This window comes from Sus scrofa, chromosome 14 (assembly GCF_054392235.1).
Source record: "Sus scrofa isolate SSC_HxYL_T2T_F1_AM1 chromosome 14, Sscrofa_HxYL_maternal_Yorkshire_Landrace_v2.0, whole genome shotgun sequence".
In the NCBI taxonomy this organism is placed as follows: Eukaryota; Metazoa; Chordata; class Mammalia; order Artiodactyla; family Suidae; genus Sus; species Sus scrofa.
Window position 1 is genome coordinate 137,597,336 of NC_139396.1, and position 18,439 is coordinate 137,615,774.

General features: G+C 35.7%; 1 protein-coding gene across 2 annotated transcripts in view; it reads left to right on the top strand.

Moving 5' to 3' along the window:
- Positions 1-18,439, top strand: part of SLK (STE20 like kinase) — a 58,556-nt gene that overhangs the window by 16,711 nt on the left and 23,406 nt on the right. For both annotated transcript variants that reach the window (XM_001929430.7, XM_005671435.4), the window contains exons 2-9: positions 2,710-2,874; positions 5,388-5,436; positions 6,305-6,454; positions 13,300-13,372; positions 13,536-13,730; positions 14,285-14,366; positions 15,796-15,924; positions 16,263-17,624. In XM_001929430.7, the coding sequence (XP_001929465.1) occupies positions 2,710-2,874; positions 5,388-5,436; positions 6,305-6,454; positions 13,300-13,372; positions 13,536-13,730; positions 14,285-14,366; positions 15,796-15,924; positions 16,263-17,624 (2,205 nt within the window). The remainder of the gene's footprint in view (positions 1-2,709; positions 2,875-5,387; positions 5,437-6,304; positions 6,455-13,299; positions 13,373-13,535; positions 13,731-14,284; positions 14,367-15,795; positions 15,925-16,262; positions 17,625-18,439) is intronic.

An 18,439-nucleotide genomic window follows, 5' to 3' on the forward strand; every position in this document is an offset into this window, starting at 1 on the left:
GATAATAGATCCCAAAGAAATATCCCATCTGCTGATTTTTTAGTACCTTATTGTTTCTATAAAAATAATACCTGTCCATCAAAAAGTTTAAACAATATGAAAAATATAGAAAAAGTCAAACACATCTGAAACTCTGCCATCCTCATTGATGTCTTTCCAGATATTTCTTATGTTGGTATCCATATGTGAAGATGGATGTGTAGTGTTTGTAAAATTGCATACCTTTCATGCTTAGTAAGTTGTTTTTTTTCCCCCATTCAGTAATGTGTTGTGGCTTTTCTTCCATCGTAAGACATATTAATCGATTAATTAGTTAGCATTAATGGCTGCATAATTTTCCATTGTGTACTGAATGATTTAAGTAGGTTCCTATTAGTGGACATTTAGGCTAAGTTTATTATAAATAGAGCTTTGACAAATATTTTTATGCTTGCATATTTTATTTTGTAAACTTATCTCCTTATATATTATTTAAAATGAAATGTGGACATTTATTTATTGAAACACATATTACCAGCTTTTGTTTATTTATTATTATTATTTTTTAATGGTCACACCTGTGACGTATGGAAGTTCCTGGGCCCTGGGTTGAACTGAAGCTGCAACTGCGGCCTGCACTATGGCCTCGGCAACACTGGATCCTTAACCCGCTGAGTGAGGCCAGGGATTGAACCTGCATCCTCACAGAGACATAGGGTCCTTAACCTGCTGAGTCACAGTGGGAACTCCACTTATTGCTATCTTTTAAAAAGTTTTTTTTTTTAAGGTGATAGAATTGCTGAAGTGATGATAACATATGTAATACTGAAGTATCTTTTAAAACTTAATTAGTATTTTGAGATTTGATTCCTATCTTAAAAAAAAGATCTTGGCTTCTATCGCATATTTGGAAACCTTTCATTTGTAATAAATGGAGGTGAGAAATTAATTAAAGAAAATAGAAAAGTTAAAGTACTAAAAACACTGAAAAATAATTAAACTGATGGAAGTATAGGGAAAATGAAAAGGGTAATGATCGAGATAAAGAAAGAACTTTGGAGACAGCCTGGATTTGAATCCTGATTCTGCTTCTTACTAGCTATGTAACCTTGGAGAAGCCTTTTAATTTCTCTTAAGCTTATTCATGCTCCTTTGTTAAAGTAGGGATGCTAATATGTCCATGGGGTCATTTTGAGGGTAAATAATAATAGTAATAATTCCAGCTAACATTTTTAAATCCTTTTTGCTATATATGGCAGGCATTGTACTAAATGTTTATATATATAAAACTTTTGTTTAATATAAAATATAACATAAAAATACGCATGTATATATTTTTTAACTTGGCAAATGTTTATTATCTTAATTCTCCCAAACTGGTGAGATGTAAGTACATTTTACTGATCAGGAAACCAAAACTAAGAGAGGAATTTTGTAAGCTGCCCAAGCAACACAGTTAATAAGTGGCAGAATCAGAATTTGAACTGTAACAGCTTGACCCAGTGGAACCTGGGATTTGAAAGTATTCTTTCTGTATATAAAGCACTTAGCACAGTGAATAGCATGTGTCAGTTAATATTTATGTTTAGGCTATCTTTTAAAAATCAGTATGTTAAGAGAATGAGAAGACAAGCCACTGGCTGGGAGAAGATATTTGCAAAAGACATATCTGACAAAAGATGGCTATTCGAAATATATGAAAAATTCTTAAAGTTCAACAATTAGAAAACCAACAATCTGATTTTAAAATGAGCAGAAGATTTGAACACCTCAACAGAGAAGATATTCTCATGGCCAATAAACGTATGAAAAGATGCTCAACATCTTATGTCATTAAGGAGTTGCAGACTAAACAAGGAGGTACCCATACACACTCAATAGAATGGGAAAAATCTCCACTAGCACCAAGTGCTGGCAAGGAAGTGGAGCAACAGGAACTCTCATTTACTGCTATTGGGGATGAAAAATAGTCTAGTCACTTTGAGAGACAATTTGGTAGTTTCTTGCAAAACTAAACGTCCTCTTAGTCAGTGATCCAGTAATTCTGCTCTTTGGTACTTAAGGAGTTGGAGACTTATGTCCACAGGAAAACCTGCACACAGATGTTTATAACAGTTTTATTCATGATTTCTAAAACTTGGAAACAACCAAGATGCTTTCAGTAGGTGAATGGATAAACAAACGGTCACATCTATAATTGACTCTTCTTTAGCACTAAAAAGAAATTAGCTATCAAACCATGAAGAGACGTGGAGGAATCTTAAATGCAAGTGACTAAGGGAAAGGAGTCAATATTCATATTGTATGAAAACATACTGTGTGGAAACAGTAAAAAGATCAGTGGTGGTCATGGGTTGGGAAGGTAAGAGGGATAAATAGACATAGTTAAGGCAGCGATATATTATAATGGTGGATAAAAGTCATACATTTGTCCAAACCCACAGAACACACACCAAGAGTGAATCCTGTAAACAAAGGACTTTGGGTAATAATGACGTGCTTTGCAGGGTCATCACTTGTAACAAATGTACCACTCTGGTGCAGAATGTTGATAGTGGGGAAGGCTGTGCATATGTAGGGGAGAGGAGTAAATGGGAACTCTCTGTACTTTCTGCTCAGGTTTGCTGTGAACCTAAAACTAATCTAAAAAAAGTTTATTAAAGAAACTAATAAAATTTGAAAAGCAAGTAGGCATTATAAGTGTGACATTTCTGATACTTTCATTTTTAGGCCCAGAATAAAGAGACCAATGTTTTAGCTGCTGCAAAGGTGATTGACACCAAATCTGAAGAAGAACTTGAAGATTACATGGTTGAAATTGACATATTAGCATCTTGTGATCACCCCAATATAGTCAAGCTTCTAGATGCCTTCTATTATGAGAACAATCTTTGGGTAAGTATTTTCTGTTGATCTATAGGGATAGAGGTTTTTAAGTTGAATAGGCCTATTTTATGTATTATCTTTTCTCTTTGGTTACTTATGTTGCTTGAATGACAATTCATCAGCTGAGAGGGTCATTGAGAACATAATTATTATCCTTAGCTTCAACAGATGTTTAGATGTGTATTTCAAATTGTACCATATTTCATGATTGTTTGACAACGGACCCAAAAGTAGAAATTTGGTTAAGAATATTACATTTCCTAAATAATGTAATTAGATGGCCTTTCTTGGTTTTAATTTAAATTTAAGCATTTACTTATGTTATGTTATGTCTTTTTGTCTTTTTAGGGCCACACCGGCGGCATATGGAGGTTCCCAGACTAGGGGTCAAATCGGAGCTGTAGCCGCTGGCCGATGCCAGAGCCATAGCAACACAGGATCTGAGCTGCATCTGTGACCTACACCACAGCTCACAGCAATGCCAGATCCTTAACAGAGGGAGGCCAGGGATTGAACCTGCGTCCTCATGGATGCTAGTCAGGTTCATTAACTACTGAGCTACGACATGAACTCCGCATTTACTTATTTACTTTAAATATATATATAGATAGATAGATAGATAGATAGATACATAGATAGTCCTTTTTTTGCCATTTCAAGGGCTGCTCTTGCGGCATATGGAGGTTCCAAGGCTGGGGGTCGAATCGGAGATGTAGCCACCGGCCTATGCCAGAGCCACAGCAACGGGGATCCGAGCCACGTCCGCGAAATACACCACAGCTCATGGCAACGCTGGATCCTTAACCCACTGAGCAAGGCCACAGATGGAATCTGCAACCTCATGGTTCCTAGTCGGATTCGTTAACCACTGAGCCGCGACGGGAACTCCTACTTTAAATATTTTTAAAGTTTTTTTTTTTTTTTCCCTGGAAATTGTTTATAATTTCTTACCCTAAACTTTTGGTAAATCATGTAGTAAATTTTAAAATGCTTACCAAGAATGTTAAATATTCATCTTATATATTATTAAGCTCACTTTAGTGGATGATGTAATTGCTAAGTCTGTATGTAAAAATTTTACTCATTTTTAGAAAATATTATTTACAATTAGACATATAAATAAAATGTTAATATTTATGGTAATAACCAGTCAGTCACCTGCTCTGTACCAACACTAATTTAATCAGGAGACTTTTTGAAACAATTTTGTTTTTTTTCCTTGAAGAAAGAAGCAAAATGTTATGAAAGAAGAGTAGATAGTACGAGCTGTATCTGATTGGGAATCAAAGGCCTTTAGTTTTTATTTTGGTGATGTAGGCAGGAGCTTGAATAAGTCAGTTAACCGTTATGATTCTGTTCACTCATCTATGTGATGAGTAATGACCTATCTCCCAAATTATTTTTCAGAAGATATAATGAATTTGAAAACAATTTATAATTGGCAAGCTCCTATAAAAAATAAAAATTGTTGTTTTATAGAGGGAAAAAAAAGCTTGAAGCTACACAGTTTGTTAAGATATGCAATTAAAAAAATACAGTTATTATTAGTGTGTTGTCTTCTAATACAATTGTTCAGGAGTCTAATAGAATGTTTCCAGAGATTGTAATGAAAATGAATTCATAGACAATTTAATAAATAGATAAGATCTTTACTTGAGATTATTGCAAAATAAAAAGTTTGACCACCATGAGGGACAGTCTAGTGGGGGAGATAGATGTGTTAATCACAGAATCATGATGAATATAAAATTACAACTGTGATAAAGGTTAAGAAGGAAAGGTGCATGGTGGTATGTCCCAGGGAGGTCTTGGAATGCATTTCATTAGGAAGTGATAATTGAGCTAGGATTTGAAACTTTTTGTGTGTTTTTTCCGTATTATTATTATTGTTTTTTAACTAAAAGCAGTCTCTCTATTTTCTGGGTTTATTTCTACTAGTAAAGTTAAAAAATATGCTTACTTAATCTACAATAGTTACCTTAAAAAGGAGAATAATGAAATCTTTCAGTGGTGATGAAATGGGTATATAATACTGTCTTTTTTTTTTTGCTCTTTAGGGCCACACTCACAGCATATGGAAGTTCCCAGGCTAGGGGTCAAATGGGAGCTATAGCTGCCGATCTACACCACAGCTCACAGCAGCTCTGGATCCCCGACTCACTGGGCGAGGCTAGGGATCGAACCTGTATCCTCATGGATACTGGTTGGATTCGTTTCTGCTGCGCCACAACCAGAACACTATAATGCTGTCCTGAATAAAAATTCTGTACTGGTAATTTTAGAGAAGCAAGGACACTAAAAAATTTGGTGATTAACAAAAATGGATATAGTTCTACAGTGTGTTCATTTCTGCTTTCTCAAATGTGTATTGTTAAGACTCATAACTTTTGACAAAGAAAATCTTTATGGTTAGCATAATATTGTTTCTGAACCTAGGTTATTTGATACTTATTCCTTTATCATTTTTGCTAAATTGAAGAAAAAATGTCATGTTAGACATGTGCTTTTGTATTTGCCTGCAGATCCTCATTGAATTTTGTGCAGGTGGAGCAGTGGATGCTGTGATGCTTGGTAAGTGCCTTTTTGTTCATGTTTATATCTTAAATTATGCTTTTAAAAAACCATAGGATTTCAAAAGTTTGTACATATTTATCTTATGGTTGAGTGACATTCAGTAAGTTAAGAAATCAGCCAATTTTTATATGCTTGGTTAATTGTAATAAAGTTCTAAAATGAAATTTCAAGAAATTGTCTTTATAGATACTTAACTTTTTTTTTTTTGTTTTTTTTTTTTTTTTGCTTTTTAAGGCTGTACCTGCAGCATGTGGAGGTTCCCAGGCTGGGGGTCGAATCGGAGCTGTAGCTGTTGGCCGACGCCACAGCCACAGCAATGCCAGATCCTCGCCATGTCTGTGACCTACACTAGAGCTCATGGCAACACCGGATCCTTAACCCACTGAGCAAGGCCAGAGAATCAAACCCGACACCTCGTGGATCCTAGTCAGATTCATTTCCACTGCACCACAACAGAAACTCCCTGATACTTAGTTTTTTGTTTTTGTTTTTGTTTTTGTCTTTTTGCCATTTCTTGGGCCGCTCCTGTGGCATGTGGAGGTTCCCAGGCTAGGGGTCGAATTGGAGTCATAGCCGCCAGCGTACGCCACAGCCACAGCAGCGCCAGATCTGAGCCGCATCTTCTACCTACGCCACAGCTCATGGCAACAGCAGATCCTTAATCCACTGAGCAAGGCCAGGGATTGAACCTGCAACCTCGTGGTTCCTAGTCGGATTCGTTAACCTCTGAGCCATGATGGGAACTCCCGATTCTTGGTTTTTTAAAAAATAAATTCACTACATTTGATCCTTGACAGTGATGCTAAAAGTATATAGCCTGCCCTTATGTTTCACTGTAAAAATAATTGTTTACTTTTCTTTACAGAGCTTGAGAGACCATTAACTGAGTCCCAAATACAAGTAGTTTGTAAGCAGACTTTAGAGGCTCTGAACTATTTACATGATAATAAAATCATCCACAGAGATCTAAAGGCCGGCAACATTCTTTTTACCTTAGATGGAGATATTAAATTGGGTAAGTTTATTCCCTTGAATAAAACATTTGAATTTGTGCTCTGAGATTTCCCTGTCTGTCTGTAACTTAATATTGTTTTATTATGACTGAAATATATGAAACATGGAGAATTACTGCATGGTAATTTTAAAAATACTTCTTTGGATAATTAATTATTTATAATTCCTAGAATTCCCAAGTATAGGCACCTAATATAAAGACACTTTAAAAGGTAAGAAAGGGTGGATTTTTATTTTTAGAAAGACAGGCTTTTCAAAGGCTGGTTAATTACTTTTCCCTTAAATTTTTGGGTATAGAGTTAATACTTACAATACACTTAGAACATGAGTATGTAAAACCTCTAACTTTTTCATTTCCAAAACTTGTATCTGTTGGTTTTCTTTTTCTATTTTAGTTTAGTTTTAGTTATTTTATAGATATGGTATTTTGGCTAAACTAACAAAGTAATCTTAGATCTGAAAAGGATGCCCGAAATAAATATAAGGACTAGAATTTTTGATTTTGTTTTTTACACTGAGGGAAGAAAGAATTTCATAAGGAGAAGTAGATGTGGGTTTTAGATGGGAAATTAAATACACACCCATATGTATATATACACACACACACACACATACACACAAACAGGGGACTTTGTCCTCTTTAGTCCTCTTTAAGTATCACCAAGATACGAATTAAGAAAAAAAATCTGGTGATGAAGTCTAAATGTGTGTATTTTAGAAGGATAGTAAAAGGTCAGAATATATTCAAAGGCCTTGTTGATACCACTGATCACAGTCATTTCACTTCACTTTGTCATGACATCTAAACAGATATAATTTGATATACTACTAAATTTTAACCTTTTTATTGAGAAATATAGATACAGAAAATCACACTAACGGTTGTGTAGCTTAGTGACTTGGTAGCTTTGTAACCACCACCCAGGTAAAGAAATAGAATTATGTCAGGCACCCTAGCAGCTCAAAGTGCCCCCTCTCAATCACTATCCCTCTGTTCTCCACAGGTACCCTATATCCTGACTTTTACAGTAATCACTTGTGTGTTTCTTTTTGACTCTTTTACCCAGTGTTCATCTCTAGATGTTAAGAGTTTAGGTTTGCCCATATTTAAAACCTGCTTTTTCTTTTGTCTCTTTTATGGGTTATCCCCACCCCCCATTCCTTTCTTCTCTTTATATTTATCTACGACATGCATTCTCATGGCATGCTTTGTCAAAGAAAGTTTGTTCTTTGGAGACAAAAGATTTTAGTATTACAATGGTTGTGACCTTCCAAAAGCCCATAGATATTTACAAACAGATGTATAGTATATCTGTGGCATTAAAATTTCATGAGGGGAGGGAGGATTAGGAAAAAATATTGGAAAACGCAACTTGAGAGCGTGATGAAAAAAAGATTGAGAAGTACTGATTTGTAGGATCTGGACTGTTGGATTTCTTGAGTTTCTCTCATCTTGCATTTTGCTGATTATATACTCATGATGACTTCAGTAAGTTCCTCTCTGTATTTCCCTCTCTTTGCAGATGAATCCAAAAGCTTCATCAGTCTCAAGTGTGATTTTTTTTTTTTTTCAGGACTATAGGTGGTTTTGTATTCTTTTATTGGGAGGCATGTAATACCTGCTTTTCGTTCTTTTTTGGTGTTAGCAGCTGTTGATGCTTAATGCCTAGATCTGTTGAATAGAGGGACAAAATGAATTCTGTCATTTTTTTTTCCTTTTTTTTTTTTTTTTCTTTGTCTTTTTAGGGCTGCACCTGGGGCATATGGAGGTTCCCAGGCTAGGGGTCTAATCAGAGCTGTTGCTGCCGGCCTACGCCAGAGCCACAGCAATGCCAGATCCGAGCAGCATCTGCAACCTACACCACAGCTCACAGCAACGCGGGATCCTTAACCCACTGATCGAGGCCAGGGATCGAACCTGCAACTTCATGGTTCCTAGTAAGATTTGTTTCCACTGCGCCATGATGGGAACTCCCCATTTTGTTTTCATTTATTATTTTTAATAATGATTTTGATGTAATTTTCATCATTTGTTTCATTATTTTCATTTGTCATCATTATAAAATTAGGAATACTTATGTAAGAAGACACTTCCTTTTGTCTTTTTGGTTTTTCAGGATTATAGTTCATATAGACAAGATAGGAAAAATGCTTGATTCTTTCCTTTTATTTATTTAGTTTTAAAGACAATAAATTTGATTTCGCATCCTTAGTTGGTGACCAGTGTTTTTTAAATGTCATTATTAATTCATAAATCTAATTGTATTTTATAAGTTTCAAATTATTACAGTTTTTAATCCTTATTAAAGCTCTTTTTGTACCACCTTGATCAATGGTAGTCTCTTCACGTTGGCTTGTTATCTTGTTGACATGACTCTAGTAGTTTTTGGTAGCTTCCTTGTTATCTGTTAGGTTGAAATATTTCAGGCTCATCTTGTGTGTTTCCTGCCTCAGACTTGTAATTAGCCATTTCTTCAGGAAGCCCTGAAGAAGTTGTTTAGTAGGATATGGTATTTTAAGACCATAATTTAAGGGTAAGAGATATTCTGGATTGGCTTTCATTCTAGGCCTTTTCAAAGGACAGAACTCTCATGAGTTCCTGTGTATTTCCTATTCAAATTCAGGATAAAGATTTAAAAAAAATTTTTTTTTTTTGTCTTTTTCGGGCCACACCCATAGCATATGAAAGCCCAGGCTTGGAGTCTAATCTGAGCTATAGCTCCTGGCCTACACCACAGCCAAAGCCATGCTGGATCTTTAACCCACTGAGCAAGGCCAGGGATCGAACCTGCATCCTCATTGATAGTAGTCAAGTTTGTCAACCACTGAGCCACGTGGGCACTCCTAAAAAATTTTTTAACCTAGCGTCTTCAGTGTTACATCTATCTCCTTCTATCCTGAGAATCTTGGTTTTCAGGGACATGGATGATAGATTTGGATTTGGAACATTCTGTAACTACTTATTTAAACTTTCATGTCTATATTCTGTGCTCACCACCACTTCTTATGTTGACGTCTCTTTGTATGTTGGTTGTCTGAAGTTCATTCTCTGGTAGATTTCTCTGGAAGGGCTCTCCAAGTTCTTATGTAATGATAACAGTTCTACCCTTAACATTTTAAAGGTCAGTTTTGCTGAATAGAAGATCCTTGGCACACATTTCTTTCTTTGAATATCTGCATTATGTTACTTCGTTTCCTTCTGTCATAAAGTGTTGTTGAAAAGTCTGAGATAATTTGATTTTCTTTCTCCTACAAGTCATATGCTCTTTTTGCCTAGATGCCAAAAAACTTTTCTTAAAGGGCTAAACTTTTATTCCCCCCACCTCCAGGAAGATTTTCTGTAATAACAGATATGAGTATTCTGTTTCTTTGCATTGACTTTCTTCTTTAGGGACTTTTATTATCTGTTTGTTGGGTTTGCCAATCATCAGTATTTATAACTTTCTATCAAGTTCTTTTTATCTTTCTTCATTTTTTTTCATTGTGATGAAGTATACCTAACAAAATTTACTATCTTAACTTTTTTTGTGTGTGTCTTTTTACCTTTTCTAGGGCTGCTCCCACGGCATATGGAGGTTCCCAGGCTAGGGGTCTAATCAGAGCTGTAGTCACTGGCCTATACCACAGCCACAGTAACGCAGGATCCGAGCCGTGTCTGCGACCTACACCACAGCTCACGGCAATGCTGGATCCTTAACCCGCTGAGCGAGGCCAGTGATTGAACCTGAAACCTCATGGTTCCTAGTCGGATTTGTTAACCGCTGAGCCACAACGGGAACTCCAACTGTCTTAACCATTTTTAAGAGTATAGTTCTGTGGCATTAAGTGTATTCACGTTGTACAACCATAACCACTATCCATCTCCAGAACTTTTTTCATTTTCCTCAACTGAAACTTTGTACTATACTAACTCCGCATTTCCTCCTTCCCCCAGCCCTTGGCAGTCACCATTCTACTTTCTTTCTCTGTGAATTTGACTACTATAGGTGCCTCATATAAGTGGAATCCTCTAACATTTGCCTTTTTGTGATTGCCTTATTTTTCTTAGCGTAACGTATTTAAGGTCCATGTTGTAGCATGTGTTAATTTTCTTCCTCTTTAAGGCTGAATGATACTTTGTTATATGTATATACCACATTTTATTTATCCATTGATGGATACTTTGGTTCTTTCCACCTTTGGCTGTTGTGAATAATGCTGCTATGAACATGGGTGTATAGCATCTGTTTGGGTCCCTGCTTTCCGTTCTTTTGGGTATATATCCACCTACAAGTGGAATGGCTGGATCATATGGTAATTCTGTGTTTAATTTTTTGAGGGGTCACCATACCATTTTCTATAGTGGCTGCACCATTTTACATTTCCACAGCAATGTACAAGGGTTCCAATTTTTCTACCTCCTTATTAGCACTTTCTATTTTATTTAGTTTATTTTTGATGATAGCCATCCTAATGAGTGTAAAGAGGTAACGGATGTGAATCTGTTGTGTTTATTTGCTCTTTTTTCCTTCTAGTTTAGCCTGTTTATAAAATGATGTTTTATCTCTAATTTTCCCATGAGTTGTCATTTATGAGTTTAAAATTCTGACTTATGTTACTCTTTTATGTCTTACATCATTTTTTAAAGTCTTATAGCTCATTTTGGAATAGTATGTTATCATGTTGATCCATTTTTAGTGTATGTTTTTCTGTAAGTGTGCTAAAATCTTACTGGAATATGCCAGTATACTTTTATGTAAAATAATGCATTCTGTTAAAAATAAATATATTCTTGAAGATTTAGGGAAACCAGAATAGTTTTAAGTTGGTTGACATTTAAAGTAATTGAGGTCTGTTTCGTTAGTTTATAAATACAGAGAACCTTCCCTTTCTGTGACACCCTTTTAACTGAACACAGATATATAGAACCATATCACTTATAGAACTGTATATAATATGTTGCAGTGACCAAATTTTTGTGATCTTATCAGATCACATTGTTGCAAGTATGTAAAATAAGTTTGTAAAATGCTCTTTTAACAGACCAGTGTATATATGCCTCATGATTATCAGTAGAACTATAAAGCACATGATGACTTTAACTTAGCCTTTCCACAAAAGTGAAGATGCCATTCTTTTTTTTTTGTCTTTTTTTGCTACTTCTTTGGGCCGCTCCCGCGGCATATGGAGGTTCCCAGGCTAGGGGTCTAATCGGAGCTGTAGTCTCCGGCCTACACCAGAGCCACAGCAACGGGGATCCGAGCCACGTCTGCGAAATACACCACAGCTCACGGCAACGCCGGATCGTTAACCCACTGAGCAAGGGCAGGGACCGAACCCGCAACCTCATGGTTCCTAGTCGGATTCATTAACCACTGCGCCACGATGGGAACTCCCTGAAGATGCCATTCTGTCCCTCCTTAGTTTACGTCCTGCTCATAAGAGTGCTTAGAGAGGTATGAATGTTGACAGTGGATTTTGTGGTTTAGGCCTGTTTCTAGACTTCCTTTCTTTGTCATGTTCTGAGGGGAAAAAAGTTAAAAAGAATAGACTGTTAATAGATTCTAGGAAAACACTAGAATAAGTACTGTGTTGACGCTACCTGATTTTTAGAAAACCTATTCTGGTAGGAATTTCATATTGTTGTCTTATTCCCTTCCTGCAGAAACATGAGAAGTTGTAAGTTGAGGAAGTAGGGGGTAATAGGGATGGAGAGTCTTGAAAACATCTATTTATGTTATACTTTTTGTAAATATATCTTCCAAGTATCGTATGTTCTATTTGCTTATTTATTAATTTAATTATAAAACATTAATGAAATATCTAATGTAACAAAAGACTTCAATATACCATATTAGGAAGCTTAAACTTCATTCTGCAGGCAGTAGGTACCTGCTAAGATATTTTAAGCAGGAGAACTACGTGGTCAGAAAAAGAAAAGAAAGCAGTATGTGATGGACATAATTAGAATGCACGGCAGTATTTCCTAAGTTTTCAGAGTTCTGCAAACAAAATATCACAAAGGTTAAAATTACGCATATGGTTAGTAACGTAGCTGCCATTTATTGCATGTATATTGTGTGACAGTGCTTGGGGCATGAGCATTAAATACTGAATTTTTGGTATTTATTCAGTTTTGAGAATTGTGGCCTGAAACTTTAAAGTTTAAATATATATGGCATGAGGTATTTATGCAGCAATAACAATTTTATGTTGCTATTAATGGTTGTCTGAGCCCTAAGCTAAAAAGGTAGGGTTAACAACTGATAAAGTGATAACGTTGCTGTGTCCTGTAATTTATTTATTAAGTTTTATTGAAGTATAGTTAATTTACAAGCTTGTGATAATTTCTGCTTTAGCTATGCACTATAATTTAAATCATAAAATATCATTCCTAATTTTGTTCCTTCGTAATGTAATTTTATGAAGAGGTTAGCAAGACATTTGATATCATAAAGGTACTTTGATATAGTTTCTGTTTTTTACAATATGGAAAAAATGTCCTTTAATTGTAATATGTTGCACTAGTTGCATTTGTTCTGAAGTGGATAGACTGGTCTATTTTGAAGTTACTATTTTTTTTCAATTCTGAAAAATTTGTGATCTGACGATATGTAAAGGTGGTGGTATTAAGTGTATTAATGATGGAAACTTTCCTTTGGCAGTTTTTTTGAGTGGGCGGCGTGGTTGTGGTAGAAAGAGATTGGTCAAGATTAGGATGATAGAGAAGTTATTTCTCTTTCATTTTGCTTACCCTTTAATAAGAGTGACCTTATTAAGACTTCATGTGCTTTCCCCTTATGTTGAATACTGTGAACCTTGCCTAAAAACTATTAGTAATATTTTTGTATGATTATTTATTTCAAGCGGATTTTGGAGTATCAGCTAAAAACACAAGGACAATCCAAAGAAGAGATTCCTTTATTGGCACACCCTATTGGTATGTATTTAGTTTTGTGGATTTGCAGCATTAGTTATGTTAGCAGTTATTATTACTCATTAATTGTGTCTACATAATTGATTATACTGCCTATCTTTTATGTGGTTTGTAATTGCTGTTCTTTAAGTTAAACATCTTAATTTTCAATTCTCTGTCTTCACAGGATGGCTCCTGAGGTAGTCATGTGTGAAACATCTAAGGACAGACCCTATGACTACAAAGCTGATGTTTGGTCCCTGGGTATCACTCTAATAGAAATGGCTGAGATAGAGCCACCTCATCATGAATTAAATCCAATGAGAGTGCTGCTAAAAATAGCAAAATCTGAGCCCCCTACATTAGCACAACCATCAAAATGGTAAAATATTCTTGAATAAAGCTTTTTAAGAGCAAAACTTGATGCTTTATTCTTCCACCTTTATGGGGTGTTTAAATTTAGGTACATGGTACAAAGATGATATGAAGTAGAAAGTGGATTTTTGGTATATTTTCAAGACTTAAGGACCATATAATATAAACTCTTATAACTAACTTTCCCCATAAATTAGAAAATACCAGTGATTTGAGTTCTACATGAAAAAGGTATTTTCTGTACTGTGGGAAAATGAGGCATATATGTGGTTGATCTATATTTGTGGAGTTTAATATAATGGAAACATTTTTGTGCGTTTTAGCATATTTACAAATATATGGCTTTATGTCAGTTACTAAAACCATGAACCTACTTACGTATATGTCTAGGTCGTATTTATAGATGGATGACTTATGAAATAGTAATAATCTCACTAGTTTTCTTATATTGAAGTAATATTTGTTACACACATAATGGAACTTAAGCATAATTCATCAGAGTTTTGATTTTAACAAGAAGAAAATAAAATAGAATGTCATTATTAAAATGTTATTTTGAAGGTCTTCAGATTTTAAGGACTTTCTAAAGAAATGCTTGGAAAAGAATGTGGATTCCAGGTGGAATACATCTCAGCTACTACAGGTAAGATAAGGGTATTATGACAATGGTAAACCATAAAATTGTAACATCTCTTTAAGAAGAATACAGTTTCCCATTCATTCACTGTGCTCTCTTTTTCCTGGAGTTCCTCTTTGCAAATTCAAGATACACTGCAATAGTTATTAACATTTGCTTTACAAACACGCTGCCTCTACTGAAAGGCATTTAGCTTATAAGTCATTCTTCCTTTGCTTTTTTCTTTCCTTTTTAGGGCTGTACTCACGACATGTGGAGATTCCCAGGTTAGGGGTCTAATCGGAGCCACAGCTGCTGGCCAGAGCCAGAGCCACAGCAACTCGGGATCCAAGCCGCATCTGTGACCTACACCACAGCTCACAGCAATATTGGATCCGTAACCCACTGAGCGAGGCCAGGGATTGAACCCTCAGTCTCATGGTTCCTAGTTGGATTTGTTTCCGCTGTGCCACGATGGGAACTCCTCCTATGCTTTTTTGATTGTTTATGTTCTTTTCATTTTGTTTTGTTATTTCCATGTTGTCAGTTACTTCTGTTTTGTCTCTTTAGTTACTAGAAAGGAAGCACCTTAGTGGCAGGAGCCATGAGCTAATTAATTTTTTTTATAAATGTCTCTCAGAATGAGGCTAAATGTTCAGTAAATATTGCTAACTTTTAAAAAATGTTGTTAAAGTGATTGAATAATTTTGTTTGTAATATTTGAAATAAAATTTTGTTAAATAGTAGTATAGGTAGATAAATAAATGATAAGTTTTGAGGAAGTTACTGCCAGGTTGAGTTAATGTGTAACTTCTCCATTACAGTATTTTAGGTTGATCTGTTTATTTTGGGGAAAAAGCAGGAAAAAAAAATTGTCTTTCTCTGTACAACGTATATTGTCTCATTTCCTACTCCTGCATTTGAAGGCCTTGGTCTGTGACACACACTAAGTGCTGAGTGTACAGAGGTGAATAAAATGTCTTCTTAAGATTGTTAGAACTATGTCAAAGAAACAGGTGTTTGTAGGCACTTTTAACAGAACTCTGAAGCTTTTCGTAATTCTGTAATTGAGCCTGTATACAAGATAAAATGTACTGTTACTTTTTAAGAATTAGTAATGTACTTGAAACTTGCTTTAAATTTTAATTTTAATTTTAGGTTATGAAATTTTCAAACATACAGAAAAGTACATGTACCTACCACCCAGATGTACTGTGTTAACATTTTTGATATATTTCTTTGAAGTTCTTAAAGGTGCAGATACAGTTTGCAGGCTGCCCCTACTCTTGCTTAATTCCCTCCTCCTCCTTCCCTTCCCAGATGTAATATCATCTGAAATTATCTGTATTTTTCCTACTCATGTATTTATATTTTTACCACATAATAATGTGTTTTTATGTTTGAAACTTACTTCACAAGCAGGCATTTGAGTATGCTCTTTTTAATGATCAAACAGCATCCTTTTGTTACTGTCGATTCCAACAAACCAATTCGGGAGTTGATTGCAGAGGCAAAGGCTGAAGTAACAGAAGAAGTTGAAGATGGCAAAGAGGATGATGATGATGAGGAAACAGAAAATTCTCTGGTCAGTATTTACAAAGGAAGTTTCATGTAGGTAATTTTTAGAGTTGAGTTTTAAGATACGATTAGGCCTATGTCTATGAATAAATTTACTGCTAACAAATAAAAAACCTTTAATTTTAGAGGTGAAGATTAATAGCAGATTTGCTTTTTGCTACCCATTTTTGTCATGTTTATTATGTGAAGATTTGTCAATTCTTTATTTCTATAATTTCATCAAATTTTACTATGTAAAGATATTAAATCATTATATTAATTAAATCATCATATATATATGAAACATTATTTTGGTCACATGTTGAAATTAGTTTTAACACTAAAACTGTAAAAAATCTTTTTTAGCCAATACCTGCAAGTAAGCGTGCCTCCTCTGACCTTAGTATTGCCAGCTCTGAAGAAGATAAGCTTTCGCAGAATGCTTGTATTTTGGAATCTGTCTCCGAGAAGACAGAACGTAATACTTCTGAAGATAAATTTAACAGTAAAGTTCTCATTGAAAAACCCACCACCAGTGAACCTGTGGCAGATATTAATGAGCATGCTAATGATGCTCATTTAGAAGCTATGGCTGAACTCCATAACAGAGCAATAATAATCGAGGAAAATGGAAGAGAGGAGAAGAGACCCAAGCTTGAAAATCTACCTGACACCGAAGACCATGAAACAGTGGACATTAATTCAGTCAGTGAAGGAAAAGAAAATAATATAATGATAACTTCAGAAACAAACATTGAACAGAATCTGAAACCTGAGGAAGAAAGGGATCAGGAAAAGCAACAGATATTTGAGAATAAAGTTATAAAATCTGAAGAAATTGAAGATGCTACTATTCAAACAATGGATTTAGTTTCTCAGGAGACTGGAGAAAAAGAGGCAGATATTCAGGCCCTTGAGAATGAAGTCGAGTTTACAAAGGAAGACACCCAAGAGAAATTGGGAAGAGATGACAAAACTGAAAAAGATGTGATCAGTGATATAAGCAAAGTGATAGGAACAAATGAGGCAGCGAATGTTGTTCAGGAGGCAACTGAAAACCGTGCTGAGGATGCTCAGAGTAATGATGGGAAAGAAGTGGATGAAGTAGGTGAGAAATTAGTGAGCAAGCCCACAGAGAGTCCTGAGGCTGGTGGTGCTGAGGAAGGTCCTATTATAGAAATAGTTGAAAGTAACGAGATAGATCAAAAATCTGTAGAAGGTAAAGATGAGGAACAATTAATCTGCAGTTCAGAGAACATAGTGGAGACCAATGAGGAACTTGGGACAGTTGAAGTTGAGATTGCTGAATCTGGTAGCACTGAAGGAATAGAGGTCAGACGTGTAGTGACTGATACTGACCAAAAGGCTTTAGGACATGAAACTCAGGATGCTCCTAAAGCCACCACTCAGATAGCTACAGAGCAAAAAGAAATTCCGTGCGAAGTGCCAATTAAAACAGAACCTCAAGTTACTGCCGCTTCCCAGCCCAGTGAACCTCAGCCTGTCCCAGTACCCAGTATTAATATCAACCCTGAAGATGCAGAAAATAAAGGAGAATTAGGTGCTTTATCAAAAACTGAAACCATATTACCAGAATCTGAGAGTCAAAAGGAAAATGATACTGATTCAGGCACTGGTTCCACTGCTGATAATAGCAGCATTGACTTGAATTTATCCATCTCTAGCTTCCTAAGCAAAACTAAAGACAGTGGATCAATATCTTTACAAGTAAGTATCCATGGGTCCTTGTTTGTGTTTTTGTCATTTTGGCAGTTGACAGTTTATGTGAAACTGATGTCCTGAAAACAAAACAGTGCTAAACCAGTATAGTATTAACCCTATAAAATTCTTAAGGCCCATGAGGCCAACCAGTTTAAAAAACAAAATGAAACAAGCAAAAGACCACAGAGATTCCAGATGTAATCTTTAAATTTTTTGGTAGTACGTACCTATTTTTGCAACTTGATATAAATATAATACAGTTGCTTATTGGAAGTTGGCTTTTCCTGCTGCACATATCTAGGTATAACTGAGGACTTGAAAGAATGATCTCTTTTTAAGAATGTTCAGGGTGCAAAAAGCCCTTGGTTTATCATTGGCCATGCAGATGAACACTCTTGGCTCTTTTCAGTCATAGCCATCACTACTGCTGTGAGAATCATCAGGAGAAAACACTACTGAACACTAAAACCCAGAACCCCTGGAGCTGTTAGAGTATAATTCTCAAATCTTAGTGTGTTCAAGAGTTACTAGGGAGAACTGTGTAGAAGTGTGGAGGGGAGTCAAAAAGAAAGTATTTGTAACAAAGGGCCCCATGGAATTCTGATGCAGGGGAGCAGTGGACTACTTTGAGACTCTGGATTGACAGCAGAAAAGCAGAAACAACCTAGGAAAACTGACCTAAGGGATGGGACTCCAGGGCATGACCGATCAGCCTGCCCATCTGCCCCAAATTATTGCATGTATTGCCTAGGTGGTCTTCAGTTTTCAGTATTCAGTTTTTGGTTTATTTTATTTCAGTGACTGAAATTCCATTAATCCGA